This window comes from Gopherus evgoodei, chromosome 13 (assembly GCF_007399415.2).
Source record: "Gopherus evgoodei ecotype Sinaloan lineage chromosome 13, rGopEvg1_v1.p, whole genome shotgun sequence".
Lineage (NCBI taxonomy): Eukaryota > Metazoa > Chordata > Testudines > Testudinidae > Gopherus > Gopherus evgoodei.
This window is the reverse complement of record NC_044334.1, coordinates 20,091,131-20,111,307: the sequence shown is the minus strand read 5'-3', so window position 1 is coordinate 20,111,307 and position 20,177 is coordinate 20,091,131. Positions and strand designations below refer to the sequence as shown.

At 41.9% G+C, this 20,177-nt stretch overlaps 1 protein-coding gene across 6 annotated transcripts in view; it reads right to left on the bottom strand.

Annotated features, from left to right (window-relative positions):
- Positions 1 to 20,177, bottom strand: part of CABIN1 (calcineurin binding protein 1) — a 235,001-nt gene that overhangs the window by 118,635 nt on the left and 96,189 nt on the right. For all 6 annotated transcript variants that reach the window (XM_030582446.1, XM_030582448.1, XM_030582447.1 and 3 more), the window contains one exon: positions 14,888 to 15,001. In XM_030582446.1, the coding sequence (XP_030438306.1) occupies positions 14,888 to 15,001 (114 nt within the window). The remainder of the gene's footprint in view (positions 1 to 14,887; positions 15,002 to 20,177) is intronic.

The following is a 20,177-nucleotide window of genomic DNA, read 5'->3' as shown; positions in this document are numbered from 1 at the left end:
AACATGAGGAAGTTAGTTAAACAGAAATTAAAAAGGTACAGTGCCAAAAGTGAAATCCCTGTAAGCTGCATGGAAACTTTTTAAAAGACACCATAATAGAGGCTCAACTTAAATTTATACCCCAAATTAAAAAACATAATAAAAAAGTGCCACGATGGCTAAACAACAAAGTAAAAGAAGCAGTGAGAATCAGAAAGGAATCCTTTAAAAAGTGGAAGTTAAATCCTAGTGAGGAAAATAGAAAGGAGCATAAACTCTGGCAAATGAAATGTAAAAATATAATTAGGAAGGCCAAAAAAGAATTTGAAGAACAGCTAGCGCACGACTCAACAAGCAAGACCAAATTTTTTTTTTAAAAGTACTATACAGCAGAAGCAGAAACCCTGCTAAACAACCATGGGGGCCTCTGGATGATCGAGATGCTAAAGGAGCACTCAAGGACAATAAGGTCATTGCGGAAAAACTAAAAGACTTATTTGCATCGGTCTTCATAGCTGAGGATGTGAAGGAGATTCTCAAACCTGAGCTATTTTTTTTTAGATGACATATCTGAGGAACTGTCCCAGATTGAGGTGTCATTGTCTTGGAGTCATGGGGCGATGCTCTGGAACTACTCTATATGGAGCCAGTCAGGGCTCTGAGGTAGCATGCCTGCCCTCACTGTCGCCAGGGCAGGAAGCTTACACAGCTTCAACAATCCTGGGTCTGGCCGCAGAGCATTCAGCATCCCCTTCCACACCATGCGCTTCCTGCAGCAAGTCTGCCTGGGCGGGACTCCTGCACCCCAACTCCACAGCCAGCAGTGACTCTCAGCCAGCATGAAAGGGTTATTAGTCAACAGGAACACAGCACAGAATAGAACTTGTTAGCACAGAAATTGGTGACTTTCAGCCAAGTCCATCTTGGGGAACTCCGAGCCAGATGCCCTGGCCTCCCTCCTCTCCAGTCCCAAAATGCAGACTCCCCAGATTCCAGCCACCCACCCTTCGACCTGCCCATTGCTTCTTCTCCTGTATCGCTTGCCTCACTTGCCCGAGGGCCTCAGTGAAAGTCACAAACCCAATTCCCATCACCTAAGCATTGGTGCAGTACACAGGAAAACTGAGGTACACAGTATTAGTACAGGACAGTAAGACTCTCATGCAACATAACAACGTGAATAAAATCCCACTTTGTCACAGTCATTAGAGGTGGTTTTGGAACAAATTGATAAATTAAACAGTAATAAGTCACCAGGACTAGATGATATTCACCCAAGAGTTCTGAAGGAACTCAAATGTGAAATTGCAGAACTACTAACTGTAGTCTGTAACCTCTCATTTAAATCAGCTTCTGTAGCAAATTACTGTAGGATAGCTAATGTGACACCGATTTTTTAAAAGGGCTCCAGAGGTGATCTTAGTAATGTCAGGCTGGTAAGCCTGACTTCAGTACTGGGGAAACTGGTTGAAACTACAGTAAAGAACAAAATTGTCAGCCATATAGATGAACATAATTTGTTGGGGGAAAAGTCAACATGGTTTTTGCAAAGGGAAATCATGCCTCACCTATCTACTAGAATTCTTTGAGGGGGTCAACAAGTATGTGGAAAAGAGGGATCCAATGGATATAGTGTACTTAGATTTTCAGAAAGTCTCTGAAAAGGTCCCTCACCAAAGTCTCTTAAGCAAAGTAAGCTGTCATGGGACAAGAGGGAAGGTCTTCTCATGGATCAGTAACCGGTTAAAAGATAGGAAACAAAGGGTAGGAATAAATGGTCAGTTTTTCAGAATGGAGAGAAGTAAATAGTGGTGTCCCCCAGGGGTCTGTACTGGGACAAGTCCTATTCAACATATTCATAAATGATCTGGAAAAAGAGGTAAACAGTGAGGTGGTAAAATTGGCAGATGATACAAAACTACTCAAGATAGTTAAGTCCCAGGGAGACTGCGAAGAGCTACAAAAGGATCTCACAAAATTGCGTGACTAGGCAACAAAATGGCAGATGAAATTCAATGCTGATAAATGCAAAGTAATGCACATTGGATAACATAATCCCTGCTATACATATAAAATGATGGGGTCTAAATTAGCTGTTATCACTTAAGAAAGAGATCTTTGAGTGTGGATAAATATCTATAAAATCATGACTTGTGTGGACAAAGTAAATAAAGAAGTGTTATTTACCGCTCATAACACAAGAACTAGGGGACATGAAATGAAATTAATAAGCAGCAGGTTTAAAACAAACAAAAGGAAGTATTTTTTCACATAATACACAATCTGTGGAACTCTTTGCCAGAGGATGTTGTGAAGGCCAAGACTATAACAGGGCTCAAAAAAGAACTAGATAAGTTCATGGAGGACAGGTCCATCAATGGCTACTAGCTAGGATGGGAAGGGATGGTATCCGCAGCCTCTGTTTGCCAGAAGCTGGGAATGGGCAACAGGGGATGGATCACTTGATGACTACCTGTTGTATTTCCTCTGGGGCATCTGGCATTGGTCACTGTCAGAAGACAGGATACTGGGCTAGGTGGACCTCTGGCCTGACCCAGTACGCCGTTCTTATGTTTTTCTTATGTTCTTATTTAATAGCCCAGCAAGGTAGGTCACAGAACAACATGAAAAAGGTGCTAAGTGGTACAGTGAGTAAAATACACTAGGCTTTCACCTCTTGAGACCAGAGGTGGGCAAACTACAGCCTGCGGGCCAAATCCGGCCCACAGGACTGTCCTGTCCAGCCCCTGAGCTCCTGGCAGGGGTTGGGGCAGTCAGGGGACAGGAAGCGGGGGGGGGGAGGTTTGGATAGGGGGTGGGGTGCCAGGGACCGGTTAGGGGTGGGGGTCCCGGGAGGGGGTGGTCGGAGGGGGGTTGGATGGGAGTGAGAAGTGGGAGCAGGTGGATAGGTGGCAGGGGCCAGGCTGTTTGGGGAGGCACAGCCTTCCCTACCTGGCCCTCCATATAGTTTCGCAACCCAGATGTGGCCCTTGGGCCAAAAAGTTTGCCAACCCCTATTTTAGGCCCAGATCCAAAAGTGGCTGCTTTATATCCTGTAACATCTTTGGATCTTCATGATAATATCTCTTTCCCAAGGCAACTCCAAGTTTTCATTCTTTCATTTTTCTCTTTCCTAGCTTCTCTTTGTCTACAAACTCATCTTCTTCAACAGAAGAGGAAACTTTTCCTTGGGAAACAGAGTACAAAAAGAAACAGTTGCATCACAGCTAATGATGAAAAAACAGCAGGAACCCCCTTTCCTGTGTATTTCAAGTGAGTTAGCATTACTAGCATCTCTACTAGCTGGACAGTAGAAGACTGGAAAGTTAGCTAGAAAGAATAGTGTGTGAATATTGAGACAGAAGACTATGAACAATGGACATTTTTCACCCATAAGTTCTGTTTTTCCAAGGAATGAAGTACTTAAATAGCATGTTGGGCAGAGGTTGAAAAAGTTATCTAACTTTTTATAGCTAATTCTACGACTTCGCTGCTCATTGGGTTCCTGATCTTAATACAATAACTATGAAAGTTTCACTCTCTCAGTTAACTACTTGCTTATGTCTGTCTTTAGATTTGCTCTTAGGAGACAGATGCAAAAATCTTAGCATATTTTACAATTTTTCATATAGTTAAACCTCAGAACACTCTGGATGATAGGTACATGAATATGATTACATTAACTCTGCAAATGGACACAATAAGGGAAAGGGGTGAAATGGCTTGCCCAAGGTCACACAGCAAGTCAGTGCCATAGACAGGAAAAGAACCCAAGGGTTCTAACTCTAGTCCTGTTATGAGAGCACTCTGTTACCAAAGATTTTTTCAATAGAAACCACATGCCTGTTCTAAAAGCAGTTTATATAATGGAAATTAATACACTCACTCTGCTATAACATGCAAATTTCTTGGGTCTTCTCCAAAGTGAACTTTCTGTACGAAGACAGTGTCTACTACAAATAAAGGTTCAGGTTATTAAACTCAAAATTAAATCACAGACAGCAACTGTAGATCTCTTATGGTCACGTCATGGTTCTAGAGACAGGGTGTTGAACATATAGCTGCAGGCTGGCTCCATCCCTCATGATATATTTATTAAAGTCAGATTCTCCAGAATCTAAGCTTTTATTAAAAAAAAAAGAAGTTAATTTCTAGACCGTAAGGCTGCAGAGATAACCTTTTAAATGTCAACTGAATGAGTGATGTAAATATCTGCCTGAATCTGCAGACAGCAAAATGATGACTGTAATGTGAACTCTCCTGTTGCCTATTAATCTGAAAGGAATATCAACTTTAAATGACACTTGGGTCAATATTAACTATTTAGTTGCCAGTATAATGGGGAAGAAGCTGAGAATGAAGCACTCTGGGATGGGAATTGAGTTGTAGGGAAAGAAATGCAGAGAAAAGAACAGCAAGGAGCTGCTGGAGCCTTTCCTTGTGTCAGATCCTTTTCTGCAGTGGGGAGACTCCAGAAGCAGGGAGGCAGAAGGACATTACATTGGTAAAAATAGCATTGTAGATGAGGACACAATGCTTGGGCAAATAGAGAGCTCTGTAGGGTACACACCCACAGGGTTCAGAAGTGTCTTTAGTGTACTTGCCCAAGCAGTGCCTCATCATCTACACTGCTATTTATACCTATCGGGATGGGGGCAAGGGGGCTTGTCATATTTGTATTCTACATGCAGCTGAAAGGAGCGTGCAGTGCAACATACACTCAGTGTGGATACCTAGAGGATGCCTCCTGAATCACCAACACTCTTTCCTGCAGCACCTAGTTTTCCTTGGAGGTCCCCTCAGACAAATATTTTGCAGGTCTGCCTCTATTTAGCTATGAATTCTGACAAGTTCACATTGGTGGTGGTGAGGCTGTAAGGGATTTCATTCAATGTTCCACTGGACTGCACTTCTCCAGAACAGGGCCTATTCACTGCATCATAACTGTGGAAGGGGAGCTAGTTACAACAAAGCTATCTTCTGTGAAGGTTAATCACAGCTCTGCCTTCTAGGGTAGATGAAACTTAACCATATTTTAATCACATCTGTGAGCCTTGCTACAGCCTTAAACAGAACAGACATGTTGAGGCTGGTTTAATATGTATTTTTGTTACGCTCTTTATTGATTATTTTATTGTGCCCACAAGTGTGCCAGGCAGTTCCAGCTGAGGGTTAATGCTGTAGGTTGCAAGTTATTTATTTCAGCCCCCTCCTAGTGGCACATTTACTTATTGTTGCCAATTCATGTAATTTTATTGTGACTCTCATGATATTTGTTTTTGTTAAAGCCACAGCTGCTGGAATCAAAAGATGGCATGAGAACCTTAGATTTCATTTAAAAAGAAACATTTCTAGGCCTCCTTGGTTTCAGAGAAAAAGCACCCTAAAGCCTTAGGGACCAGAAAGCAAATAACTACCCCCTCCTCAAATACATTATTTTAAAAAACCCTCACAGTTTTGGGGGCCTGACTCATGAGTTTTGGGCGTTTAGGGTTGGCAATATTGCTTACCCATTTTCAGAATAAGTGTGAAAAGTGCTTGAAGGGCCACAACCTCATTGGCAAAGGGTGGCAGCCAAGCAAGAACATGTCCCCATCCAACCATAAACCAATGTACAGCCACAATGCACATCATAAAATAAACTCAGAAGCAGAATCCCACTGAGGCAGAATCCCAACCCACACACCACATTGTCCTCTTCCCCTTCCCCAAGAAAGCTTTTCTCAGTATTCTTTCCCTTTTTTCATACTGGTGTTGCTCCTCCCAGAATATTAGATCTCACTGCAGCAGTTGCCTTGGATCTGGAGGTCCAGAAACTACTGCCAATCTGGGAGAGCTACCAGATAGGAGAGAGATGGAGAGTGTCCCTAACCCATTACCAGACAGAAGAGAAGGGTAGCAGACACTATAACAAAGTGGCCCAAGGAGAAATAGCTGGCTCAGGCTGGCCTGAAAAAGAGCCAAGTACTGGCTCAGGCAACTCCGATGGATCTCCTGCTTCCCTCCTCCCTCAGCTGTTATGTGTGAGGTCATGTCTATCAAATTACAGGGTTAGCAGGGACACCATGTAACGTATTCTGCTTGTGGTTTGGATCTCTGAGTACAGGTCATGTGAGTCAATAATGCTTTGGGTACATTGTGGAATCCTGGTGGGAACAGGGCTGGCTTCCCTGCTGCCCAGCCATATAAACAACAATCATAATGTCAGCAGCTTCAAATTCATGTGCCCAACTCTGGCTGCTCAAAATTCCAGTCCAAAGTCACATGGTTCCTAACTAGATTCCCTCTTCAGAACCAACTGCTTCCTTACAGAACTGTAAGAGCAGGCAGGACCAATAGCAGGGCCAAAGAAAGCCCACCACTGGCAGAGCAACAGAGAAGGGCCTACGTTGACTAATTCTGCCCCCGTGAGCATCCTGTACATATGGAAGACCTCATTCTTTGACTGCACAGCAGCCAGAACTCTCAGTCCTGCAGGGCCCATTCATAGTGTGCCAATGCTCAATCATACTTAGTGTGAACAGTCCCAATGAAATGAAAAAATCACTCTAATCTGAGCCATCACCTGCTCCCTCTCAGAATGCTGGAATGATCTGACAGCTGCTGCTCTATGAAGGCTGATGCGTATGCTTGGCTCTGCTTTGAGTATGAAGTATGGAAGGAAGAATGGGAAACCTTGGGAACACAAAGTCCAGTAAAATTTTTGTGCCACTTTTGGAGGTAGAAATAGTGCTGAAGTCCTTGGCAGCCTCCATCCCTGCATGACTTGGTACACCTGTTTCCTTATGCACAGTACACTGTATATGTGTATACATTGCTTTATTCCTGTCTTTTCCTCCCTAGTAAAAATTGTCAAAGATTGCTAACAGGGTTCTTCAATTTTGCATATAAACCCCTCACCCACAATATTTTGAACTAGACATTTGTAAGCCAATATGTAAAGATATTTTGGGCTAATGAATTTTATTGTGAAATTCAGACTTGTGAAAAATAGCATGAAATAACTTTTGTAAAATGTTATGAGCATTTACCTTGAACATTTGCAAGCCTTTTCATTCCCTAAACTTACTAATGCTGTGAGGGATATACAATGAAACCACAAATAGGGGAGGGATAGCCCAGTGGCCTGCTAAACCCAGGGGTGTGAGTTCAATCCTTGAGGGGGCCACTTAGGGATCTAGGGCAAAAATCAGTACTTGGTTCTGCTAGTGAAGGCAGAGGGCTGGACTCAATGATCTTTTGAGGTTCCTTCCAGTTCTAGGATACAGGTACATCTCATTATTACTATTATTATTAAATCCTGGATATCAGACTGCGTGGTATGGGCAGCCGCTGATACACACAATGCTCAACCCCTCACAATGCTCCTTTCCATTCAGTCTCAAGAAACATAGTTACCAGCCACCACGTATTGGTAAACACAATCTTCTGTGCACTGAGCTTATTTTTTTTAATTATTATTATTAATAGAGGCATAGAATCCGAACTGAAAAAGCTGCTTACTATATAAAGAAAATGCTCCTCCTCTCCTCCCTGTGGCTTAATCTCTGACTCAGTTGCTATAGAAACCTTTCTGTAGACATTATAAGTAAAAAATGTATATAATATATATATTAAAGGCAAATATACAAAATTAACTAAACAAAGTAGAAGTGGTACCGTCAGTGCTGAGCACACCAGCGGGAATGAAGTCAATCCTGAAGTCAGGAACAGTATCGACATGTCTGACGGCAGAGAGAAGTGCGATAGCAATATTTGCATTGCCAACTGTGGCGGTGCAGAGGTGTCCCATACCGATCCCAATGCCAGCCCCAATTCCACGTCTTGCAGGAGGGGAACATTACGATATGGTGCTGACAGACTCAGGGTTCAGCAACCCGATCAGCGCACTGGTCTACAAATGATGTAGTCCTGGCAAAGTCGAGGACCAAAGGAGAGGTTGGGACTGAAAGGCAGTGGTCTGTAGCCACCTGACATGCCACCAATGAGGGAACAGTCTTTCATGGGTACGAGACTCAATGCACACCCATAAGCCAGAACCGGAGTCAATGGTACAGGGTTTCTAACCTCCCCAATCAGTACTGGAGCAGTGTTACAGGTACCTGTGCCATCTTGTGTGTCAGCACTCACCTGATGCTGATCCATGCTCCTTCTGGGGGAGGTGGGAGTGTCCATACAGGACCTGGGACTATCCTGATTAGTCTTATGCAACCTCTTCCTCGGCGCACTTGATGGGGAATGACTCCACTGCATGTGCTCCAGAACGTGAAGCCAGAGTACTCTGGGAACCCGAGGGTGACCTCCGACCAAACGAGAGCCTCAGTACCGAAGCAAGCTATATGGGCTGCTCAAATAGATGCTGCTTTAAAGGGAGGTCTCCAGACACTTGAGTCTGCTTTTTTAAATAACCTGCAGATTGCACAGTGCACTCTAACATGGGTCTCACCAAGACACAGTAAGCACCACTTGTGGGGATCCCTGTTGGGGACTGCTCCCCAACATGAAGGACAATGTTTAAACCCTGGTGCAGACATCACTGGGAAAACTTAGCTAGTAAAACACTAAGGCACTACTATGTACAATAACTATAAAACAGGAAACACTAGCTGAGACAGATGTGGGATTAAACCACACAGCGCTCTGACTCCAGCCACGGGTGGTAAGAAGGAACTGACAGAGGGTCGGGCAGTGGCGCCTAATATAGTCAGGGGAGGGGCTACAGCATGATAGCTGCCCCTCTACAGGTACTGCTAGGCAAAATGTTCCAGCTCCAGTGCATGGGGTGTGCTCTCACTTAAGTGGAATACATATCTGCATCAACACAAAGAAGCATATTTCCTTCAAATTTAGAATACTGAATTTTAAGTACCTTGAAACTCAGTTTAATATCAGTGAGGTGACATCAAGGCTAAGCAAACAAGCCTTACTTGCTGTTCCTCAAGGCAGCAGAGCATAGTACAAAAAGATCTCACTCACAGCTGCTCAAGGACTAACGAATTAGGTAACAGAACAGGACATCTTGAGATTCAGACCTGTAGCCCTGCAGTAAAATTTAAAAGGAGACAGCACTATCCTGTTTATTTCTTTTCATATACTGCTCTCACTCATTTCATAAATAATTCCACCAGGAATATGCATGATTTATAAAATGTCTGGAAGAGCAAGTTGGCAAGATCCCTACTAAAATCTTTGAGCTGCTAGCTCTCATTCTCACACGATGGTTGTTTGTATATGCAAAATTAAATCAGCTACAATTTCAGCAGCTCTGAATCTTTCATAGGAGAAGAGATTAAAAACAGTAGGACTATTCTCTTCGGAAGGAAATGGTATCTAAACAGTGAATCATATTGAGAAAGCCACTCAGGCATTCATTTTAACCTTTCCTATGATGAGAACAAAAGAACACTCTATGTCAAGGGCATACAAGAAAGCTTTTCTCAGTATTCTTTCCCTTTTTTCATGCTGGTGTAAATACTTTAAGCAACACTGTTAACCTGTGGAAATCACTGCTGCAGGATACTGAGTTTAGTAAGATTAAAAATATTTGACATATGAATAAGATTAGTGTGAGAGAAGCTTTGGACAATTGCCTATTTTTATGGGATTCTGCAAAATTCTATTTTGTTACCAACTTGTCCTATTCAACATATATGTGATGCTATTAAGAAGGATAGTGCGTTGTAAACATATCAGTATGTGGTAGATGGCGTGCAGCTCCGTATCTCCTTTTTGCCAGACCCAGATGATGCAGCACATTTGCTTTCCTAGTGCCTGGCCAAGGTAGAGACTTGGCTGAGAGTAAACTGGCTGAAGCTTAACTCAAACAAGATGGATGTTGGATTTTCAGGGTATGGTGGGAGGGGTGATTCTTATTCCAATTATGGAAGGAATTTTTCAAATGATTCACAATTTGGAGGTTCGAACATTATTCGTTCTTGGAATCTCAGGTGGCATTGGTGGCTTTTTTCATCTATATCAAAGTTACTATAACCATTTCTCTTGGATCTGGATTTTGTCATTTGCTTGCATGTCTTCTGTGCTGGACTACTACAATTTGCTCTACATGGTAATCCCTCCGAAGACCTCTAGAAAGATACAGATGGTGCAGAATGCCACTGTCAGCCTGTTATGCTGAGTTAGCCTCAAGATTACTATTATGCCTGTTCAATAATAGTACTAACTTTTTGTTTGCATGTAGGTGTGTCACAGAGTCCCCACGCGATGCACTGAAACTGCTCCCTGTCAAGCCAGTCAGGACTCTGGTGAAGTCTCCTCACTGTGAGTAGACTGTCTTCAGGGCAAGCTCACACAGATTCCACCTTCCTGGGTCTGACCTTGGAGCATTCAGCATCCTCTGCCCCTCCGTGCACTTCCCACAGTGAGTCCGCACAGGCGGAGTCCTGGGGAAGCCACAGGGTCCTGCACACCAATTTCGCAGTCAGATGTGACTCTTAGCCAGCCAGTAAAACAGAGGTTTTTTCGATGACAGGATCATGGTCTAAAACAGAGCTTGTAGGTACAGAGAACAGGACCCCTCAGCCGGGTCCATCCTGGGGAGGCAGTGAGCCAGACACTCACATCTGCACTCACTCCTCGTCCTCAGCCAGCTCCAAACTGAAACCCCCTCCAGCCCCTCCTTCTCTGCTGAATTCCTTTCTGGGGCCAAGAGGTCACCTGACCTCTTTGTTCTCCCACATCTTTAGCATCCCCTTGTAGGGGGGAAGGGCCCGGGCCATTAGTTGCCAGGAGACAGAGTGTCGGCCATTTATGCATGCTAGAGACTTAAGAAATGCATAGGGGAAACTGAGGCACCCACATAATATTCAGGGGAAACATTAAGAACAGTCCCACTTCGTCACAAGATGTTAGGGTGTTAGTGCTGATCTATAAACCCCTAAATGGCTTACATTATAGCTCTCTAAGACACTCCCCACCCTAGCGTGCCATCATGGCAGCTGACAGATGCTGGGGCATTTGAGTTAAGAGTCCCTAGATTTAAATAGCTCATCGTTGGAGACAGCATCCTAAATGATGGCTCTTAACTGGCATAGGCACACCAATAGCAGAAGCAAAGTCTTAGTGGAGTCTGTTGTCCTTTGGACAAGGATCATCACTTTTCTAATGCTACTTTTTCAGGGTTGTGTTGAGTTGGAGCACAGCTTCCTTTTGGAGACTATATTCTTATTTTTCTTATTATAACGTTTAAGTTGTTCATAATGTATGAACATCCTAAACCGTGGGAATTTATTCAAATTTGTAATTTAAAATTTGTACTGAATATGCAAATGTATAGTATCTAGGATAAAATTAACAAGGCTATCATTTCTCATTCTTCAGGGCATAAACAGATCATTATCTGGGGTCAGGAAGAAATTTCCCTCACATGGCACAGTACCATACAATTAGGGACATTATGGGGGTTTATACCTTCCTTTGAAGTACCTCACACTAGCATTCAAAAACTAGATAACAGATTAGGTGGACCACTCACCTCTTTTTAAACAGTAAATCCCTGTTTTTGAGCAGAAATCAATTCTGACACAAATTGCACAGTTCCCTCCTGACTGGTTCTTCCAGTCTGTTTAGTGCAGTCATTGAGATTTGATCCTTCAAGGTGCTGAATGCTCTGCTCCCAATCCACCAGTGCACATGGTTAACTTTAAGCATGTGAACAGTCCAACTGACTTCTTTAGGAACATTCATGTGATTAAAGCTAAGCATGAAGCAAGAAGAATGAAATATGTAATGCCTCTTTTGCTTCAGTCTTCACTAAAGAGGTTAATTATGACCAGATACTTAGCACAAGTTACATTAACAAAAGGAGGAAGGAACACAAACCAGAACAGGGAAAGAACAGATTAAAGAATATTTAATAAAATTTGATGCATTTAAGTTAGCAAGGGCTGATGAAATTAATCTTAAGGAACTGAAGCAAACATAGAACTGTGAGCGATTTATCTCTGAGAACTCATGGAGCAGGAGTGATGTCCCAGAAGTCTGGAGAAGGGCAAACATAGTACATATTTTTAAAAAGGGGAACAAAGAGGACCTGGGGAATTACAGACAAGTTAGCCTAACTTCGATAACTGGAAAGATAATGAAACCAATTATTAAGCAATCAGTTTGTAAGGACCTAGAGGATAGTAAGGTAATAAGTAAGAGCCACCATGGATTTGTCAAGAACAAATCATGCCAAACCAACCTAATTTCCTTCTTTGACAGGGTTAATGGCCTAGTGGATGGGGGAAAGCTATAAATATGATACACCTTGATTTTAGTAAGGCTTTTGACATAGTCCCAATGACATTTTGATAAGCAAAGTAGAGAAATATGGTTTAATTGAAATTATTGTAAGATGGGTATATAACTATTCTTTTAAGTACAGTTTTTCAACCAGTTATCTATGTTCCACTGCCAAACTGGGAGTATGTATCTAGTGGGGTCCCATATGAGTCTATCTTGGGTTTGGTACTATTCATTATTTTAATTAATGACAGATAACGGAATGTTGTATGTAAAACATGGGAGGTAATTGTCCTGCTCTACTCGGCCCTGGTAAGGCCTCAGCGGGAGTACTGTGTCCAATTCTGGGCACCACACTTTAAGAACAATGTGGACAAACTGGAAAGAATCCAGCTGAGAACTACAAAAATGATAAAAGGTTTAGAAAACCTGACCTATAAAGACAGCTTAAAACATTGGGCATGTTTAATCTTGAGAAAGGAAGACTGAGGGGGGACCTGATAAAAGTCTTTAAATGTGTTGAAGGCCGTTATATAGAGGACTGGATTTAGAACACAAAATGATCAGCCTCATCTGAAGAAAGGGAGTTTTAGATCAGGTATTAGGAAAAACTTTCTAATTAGAAGGCTAATTAACCACTGGCATAGGCTTCCAAGGGAGGTTGTGGAATCCCAGTCTTCGGAGGTTTTTAAAAACAGGTTAGAAAAACACCTGTCAGGGACAGTCTAGGTATACTTGGGTCTGCCTAGGGTGACCAGATGTCCTGATTTTATAGGGACAGTCACGATTTTTTGGGGCTTCGTCTTATATAGGTGCCTATTATCCCCCACTCCCGTCCCGATTTTTCACACTTGCTGTCTGGTCACCCTAGTCCTGCTTCAGTGCAGGCAGATGGACTAAATGACCTCTCGAGGTCCCTTCTAGCCCTATATTTCTATGATTCTATATGCTTAACCACTTTGCTAAATCAGAGCAAGAGTGTTCAATAGTTTGCAGGATTAAGCAACAGAACAAGATTTTTGTAGGAAAAGCAGGCAGGCACTGCAGGACAATAGCATCATATACAGGCACATACTCACCAATTACATCACAACTGCTAAGTCTACACTCTCCCAGACATGGCAGTGTTCATAACAAAAATCTCTCTTCAGGAGCGGAGAGGGCGATGGAATTTAAGATTGGTCCATGATACAGCTTTGAAACACCTGAAATTTCATTTAATATTCTTCCAGTAGATTACAGAGGGAGAAGGGCACATACTATACATCAAAAGAAACTTGTGCGGGAGGGAGGGATAGCTCAGTGGTTTGAGCATTGGCCTGCTAAACCTAGGGCTGTGAACTCAATTCCTGAGGGGGCCATTTAGGGATCTGGGGCAAAAATCTGTCTGGGGATTGGTCCTGCTTTGAGCACAGGGCTGGACTAGATGACCTCCTGAGGTCCCTTCCAACCTGGATATTCTATGAGGACTACTGAGAACAGAATGCATAAAACACCAAATGGTCTTCAGAAGAGAGCTTTTTGTTTGTTTTAAACAAATGCAAAGCAAAAATCAATTCCTATGAGAAAACTGTTTTGTACAAGAAACTAAAGCATTAAACAGCGATAGCAAACATTGAGCATTGTAATGACCTGAAAGACACCTTGGCTACAGCTAGTTTGCCGTACAGTGAGACTCTGCTAGAGACTAGACTTCATGAAATTACCTAGAACTCCTGTTCTTGCCGACAAAGTAGCTCATGTTTAGATATAATACTTCAGTACTCTTCCCCAACCTCAAAAATTTTTTGAACAAATGGTACTATTTTTGGTCGTTCCAAAAAGTGCAAAAGGATTTACCCGAGAGAGAGAGAGAGCGCGCATGCACATGCAGAGATGAACAGAATTAGAATTTTAAACAGTTTTCATCCCAGCAGCATTTAGTGACCATCACATGATGGCAAGTCACTGATTCTCCCACCCTCATTCATGTTAATACTGTAAGATGATAGCTTCTCAAGCTTATAAGGCAGGGGTGGCCAACCTGATCCTGAGAAGGAGCCAGAATTTACCAATGTACATTGCCAAAGAGCCACAGTACTATGTCAGCAGCCCCACCCCACTCCCAGTGCCACCCACCCACCGGCAGCCTCCCGGATCAGTGCCTCCCGCTCCTGCCCTGCACTTCCTGATCAGCTGTTTTGTGGCATGCAGGAGGCTGGGGGGGGGGGGGGGGGCTGAAGGGGGAGGGGATGAGGGCACTGCAGCCTCAGGGGAGGGGGCGGGAAAGGGGAAGTGGGGGCAGGGCTTGTGGCAGAGAGCCAAGGGTTGAGCAGTGAGCACCCCCCAGCACACTGGAAAGTTGGTGTCTGTAACTCCAGCCCTGTAGTTGGTGCCTATACAAGGAGCAGCATATTAACTTCTGAAGAGCTGCAAGTGGCTCCAGAGCCACAGGTTGGTCACTCCTGTTATAAGGAATAAGCACTATGCATGCATCCTCTTAGATGGGACAATACTGGAAAATTTAGCTGTAGTACAAATTCAACTTCTCCTTTGCCCTCTGTGTTGCCCCTTCAACCCTCTCTTGTTAAATTCTCCCATCATTCTCTCTCAACAAACCTTCCATATGAGAAGCAGGTGTTAAAATGTCCAAGTAGTGATATGTTTGTCAACAATATTAACTTACATTGAAGAAATTAGTCTTGTTCCTCTCACAGAAGAGACCCTGTGCTGGCATGTGCTTCAGTTGCTGCCATGGGATACTGCTGCCTAGCAACACATCTCGGGCCCACTGGAGGTTCTACAGAAGCAAGCAAGAAAGAAAAAGAGTAGGAGACAGAGGAACGGTTTGTTAATGTAGGTAAAAGTACAAAACATCCTCTTGCTTTTATTTATACATTACCAACTATAGTTTTTCCAGAGAGATCTGTCTAATGGCAGCCAGACGTAGTTCATCTAATATTTGTGCATTTTGGGCACTAATGTAATTCAGAGGTTAGATTATCCCATTTCCCCCAAAAAACTCCTACACAGAAAACATGGTGGTTTAACAGCACAAGCCTTAAGACTGATGGCCCTGGCACTAGGCAGAGAATTACTCAATCCCCCATAACCTTCGCATTCAGTCTCATATCCTCATATTTTGCGCTGACTTAGAGTCATTTTTGTGCTTCCTCAATGCCACTGAAATCTGTTTTCATTTCCTGTCACTTACAGCACCCTCAGTGGCACACACATTTTCTACCTGTTTTTTAAAAAAATGACTATATGGATTTTTTAATGGAATAATTGTCATAATTTCATTAACCAATGTAAAAGGACTAGATAGCAACCAAATTCAGAACAAAAAGTCACTAATTTCTAACACCAATTTCTTGTCCACAAATACTAAACAGCCAGCCAGATCCCTTGAATATTTAGCAGTTTCCCTTTCAGCACTTTTTTTGGTTGCCTAGGATGTGTGTCTGTGTGCCTAACCACCATACTTCAATGCACTACACTAGCAAACCCTGTTAGCCCTAAAAATGAGAGACCAGGTCAGAGAATAAAATGTTCATCTTTCAGATGACAAGAAAGCTCACAATCGCCCTGTCCACTAAAGCCTGGTTTACAGATTTTTTTATTTTTTTTTTAAACTGTTATTACTATTTTGGCTAGGGTTTTTTTTTTTTGTTTTTTTTTTTAAAACTGAAATAATTATACCAGTACAACCACTAGTGTAGGCACATTCATACCATTATAAAGGTGCCTTAAATGAATGCAGCTTATTCCCCCTTTTTCCTTAGGGGAATAAGCTATACAGCTATACACAACTTTATACTGGTATAACTGTGCCCACACTAGGTATGTTGTAACACCTTAGCTATACCAGTAAAGTTAAAGGAGTACACCTTGTGTGTGTAGATAAGCCATACATTGGCTTTATAAATTAAGAAATTAGGGCCTGGTCTGGCAAGCACCCCATTCGCATCCTGATTTACACACAAAAATTTAGCATGTGAGAATAAGAAATATTCCTGAGAGTAAGATCTTGCAGGATCAGTCTCCTAATGAAGAAAAAGTTATGATTCAATAAAACTCAATATCTGACATGAACATATGAATATGCAAGCTTTTATCAAGCCTTTATCTGGTCAGAAGAACAGCAGCTGTTGACCCTTGGCAAAACATGCCACCCAGGAGTACTAACAGAAGGGACAATTATTAATTGTAAAGTTTCACCGACAAGCTAAATCTTTGGTTTACTTCTACTTTTTCTTCAATCATTCCATGATTTCCTTAGCAGTTGAGTACTGGGTTTTTTTCCCCCCAGAGCACTAGAGCTGTAGAGCAAACAAAAGGCAGAGAACAAGGAAGAGAATGCAGTGATCTCTCTTGAGAGGCACGTGACAATGCTATAACCTGCCTGTGGTGTTCTTTCTATGGACCTGGGAGCTGCATGTATAAACCATAAATCTGATTAACCCAGGTATATCCTGCAACTGTATTCTGGTTATGATACCACCTTAACTTTTTTCCTTTTGATCCATCTTCTGTGGCCATTACTGACTTTTTCTAGACTGATTTTTACCTTACTTCTCTGCTGATTTTCCTTTCCATCCTGCGAGTGCTTATTGAAATATGCACAACTCATGTATAAACCCTATCTAGTTGCAAACTCTTTCAGTCCTTCAGTTATAGTAATCATGCAGAAACCCTCCATGTCTTTTCAGAATTGGAGTCTCACCATTGAACAAGTTACTGTTTCTAGAATTAAGTGGAACAAAGCATAATGTTGGAAATGCCAATCAGCTGCTGGCTGTTAGATTGTTAGAAATTAGGGAAAAACAGATATCGGGCCTCTGTAATTACAGCATCTGACATCGGACAGAATTTGGAGAGCTTATCTTGAGTATGAGACAAATGCACATTACTTTACAAATTCCATTAGGCATTTTCTGGCTTTTATGAGGACCAGTACACATATTTATTACACAGAGACATATGAATAATAAAAGGTTCACTGGTGTTATGACTGGAAAATAAAATGCTTTAACTCACCATGCTCTCTCTCCATAGCACTGTTTTCTGCAATTTACACCATAACCATGCACTGACTTTTATGATATAAATCTGTAAAGCCTATAAAAGTTACAGACAGCAGAAAACCAAAGCTATAAAGGAAGCTATACAAAAAAGGATCCACTCCTGCTTTTACTGAAAATAAAAATGGCAAAACACTCATTGATTTCAGCATGGTGAAGGATTGGTCCTAAAGTTGTATTGCTATCAGAAAATTTATAAAAGTGCAACAATTTATTATCATGGATTAGGCTGATTGTCATATTGAGGTGGATATACCGTAATTACATTTAGAATATGATCAGAGAGAAGGTAAGTTTTCTTTTAAAGTCTCTCCCTTGCCCATTTCATCTGAAGGCTTCTATAATATATCATTTACACAGCAGTGCTATTATCTGACCACGGTGTCTGATGTTTCGGGAGACACTAATTTTTAAGGTGTGATCGTGTGAATCTTGTCTTAAAATTTACTCTTGTAGAACCTAAAAAAATTGATGGCAACATCTCTCACAAGACATACTTTACACAACACCTCCTGGCTTTCCAATGAACTGTGAAAGACACATTTATTGCCAGATAGTGCCCTGCATTAAGATTGCTTTGCACTGCTATGGTGGTGCAAAACAATACTCAAGTCAACTTAACTGGTCACTTGAGAATTCCTCCAATTTAGGAGATCCTGGGCTGGCACCGAGCCAGCATACTGGCTCCTAGGTCACCTTCTATGTCTCTCCCGCATCTCCTGATAGAGGAATCATAGCTAGAAAAAAGGAGCTGGGGATAAGGTTGCTTTATGCCCTGGCAATCGTCATGCAACAACTGCCTCTGGGGCTACTGGCTCTAAGCTATGCCAGAGACTTCCCAGTACCAATATGCCCCCAAAATCAGGGGTGGAGGCCTCACCAAGGGGGCCCCTTGCATTATTTTCCTCCTTAGCTACACCATATTGAGATCCAGCCCACAATATGGAAATTCCAAAAAGAACAGTTCATTTACTGCTTTTGGTAGTAAAACAGAGACGCCACGTGAACAATAACTAAACTCACAGTTTGTTTTGTGTGATGTTTGTGGCCATTCTGTTCTGAATGAAGTCAGCATACAATGCAAGTGATAATTATTACAATCAGCTCTTCACATCTCTCAAGAAGCAGGCACATGAATACTTTTTACGCTGTTCTCACACATCAAATGCAAAAAAACCCCAACAAAAAACAAAAAAAAGCTGTGAATGGAGCCGGGAAACAACAAACCTAGTGTTTCCTGTCCACTTCAGCTCTGGGCTTTCCCTTTCAGATATATCTGCCTGTTTTTCTATCTATGGTATTTAACAGCACCAGCCAACATAGTAAAGTAAGTGCTTTCAAGTTTGATCTTAAACTCCACTTCTATTTACTCTAAACGCTGGCAACGCCCATCACAGATTCTATTTTCCCTAATAGGTCAGTCTACACCTTCCAAGCCGAAACTGTCACTTCTGCAATGTCAGCTCTCTATTGATTTATGCACTTAAACTACACTGGGTTGCAGTCACATCAAAAAACTGGCTCTCTCTTAAGAACAAGACATCAACATTTGGCTACCTAGCAGAGAATGTAATAAGCCTGCTGTATTATTTTACACTTCAAAAATATTTTGGCAGCGAAAAGACTCATAAATGGCTGAGTCTGTAAAAGCAGCCTATCAAACAACAGAATAATGGGGCAGCCCATGTTTCAGTGGTTAGTGCTTCACATTGCTCTTGGAAAGAGAGTTCAAGGCTAAATAAGGCCAAAAAAAAGCCAAGTGTTTAATTATTGTACTTTCTGCTTTGCTTGCATGCATCTGTTTCAATCCAATCTGTGATGATCTGAGGTGTATGAAAGTGACATGCAATCTCAGGGCATCTCAGCGCACACGAACATGTGGATTTTTACTTACAGTCAAAAAAACCCTCAATCAAATATTTTTAACAAACAAAACCAGAAAAGCTACCATTACAAGGCTATAACTTTATATATAAAATCCCAGGGCTGAATGACTCTTTAGGAGGTGGCTTATCGATATATTCCTGAAACTAGGATTTACACCAGATAGTTTGACAGATCTGTAACTGCAGTGGCATGCTCTTGTGCTGCTCAAGTAGTGTATGATATATGTACACTGAATATATTATTTGTAGAGAAATCCACATATTTTGCAAAGTGATTATGATGATCTAGCCTAAAGCAAAAAAGGTCATCCAGACAAATAATGCAATTTTTTCAGTAATCTTCACACAACTGTACGTAATGGGAGTAAAGGGTATAGCTAAGGATGTTCCACTGTCCTTATCCTTAAATCAGGATAATCAGTAATACCCAGTAAATACACTTGAGGGGATCTCAACTCACTGGTTTCAAAGATTCTGCTCTGTTTACTTTTTTAACTGATGGAGTCATTAGGAGCGGAAGAAGGGATCCACGACAAAGCAGAAGGGATTTATTCTTACCAGTTTGAAGCACTGGATTTAACTGTGACTCAGACCAATTATAAAGAGCTGTTTACAGTTCAACAACCATCTCCCACTCCCTCACCATTCCAAGATTCAAAGGCAGGCTAACGGACAGAGTACAGTCCCTTGCAGAACTGTTTTCCTGTATTACTAAGATGGACAAGGAGACTACCATAAAGATCACCCTGCTAGAAATCTGAGTCACCTCACAAGTGTGTACCTCTTAACGCCAATGTGTCAAAAGCCACCTTTCCACAACTCAGGAACCACAGGAAGAGTGGCTGTGAGTTGCACAAAATGATCTGCTACTTCCGACCCCTCCCAATTATTTTTAAATGTCTGTTCAATCTCAATGCTTGTAATTATTATAATCATGCAAACAATATCATGCAAAAAATAACTTTTTATTAGTTACAAGAACTAATACTCCTCAAACCCAAGCCCC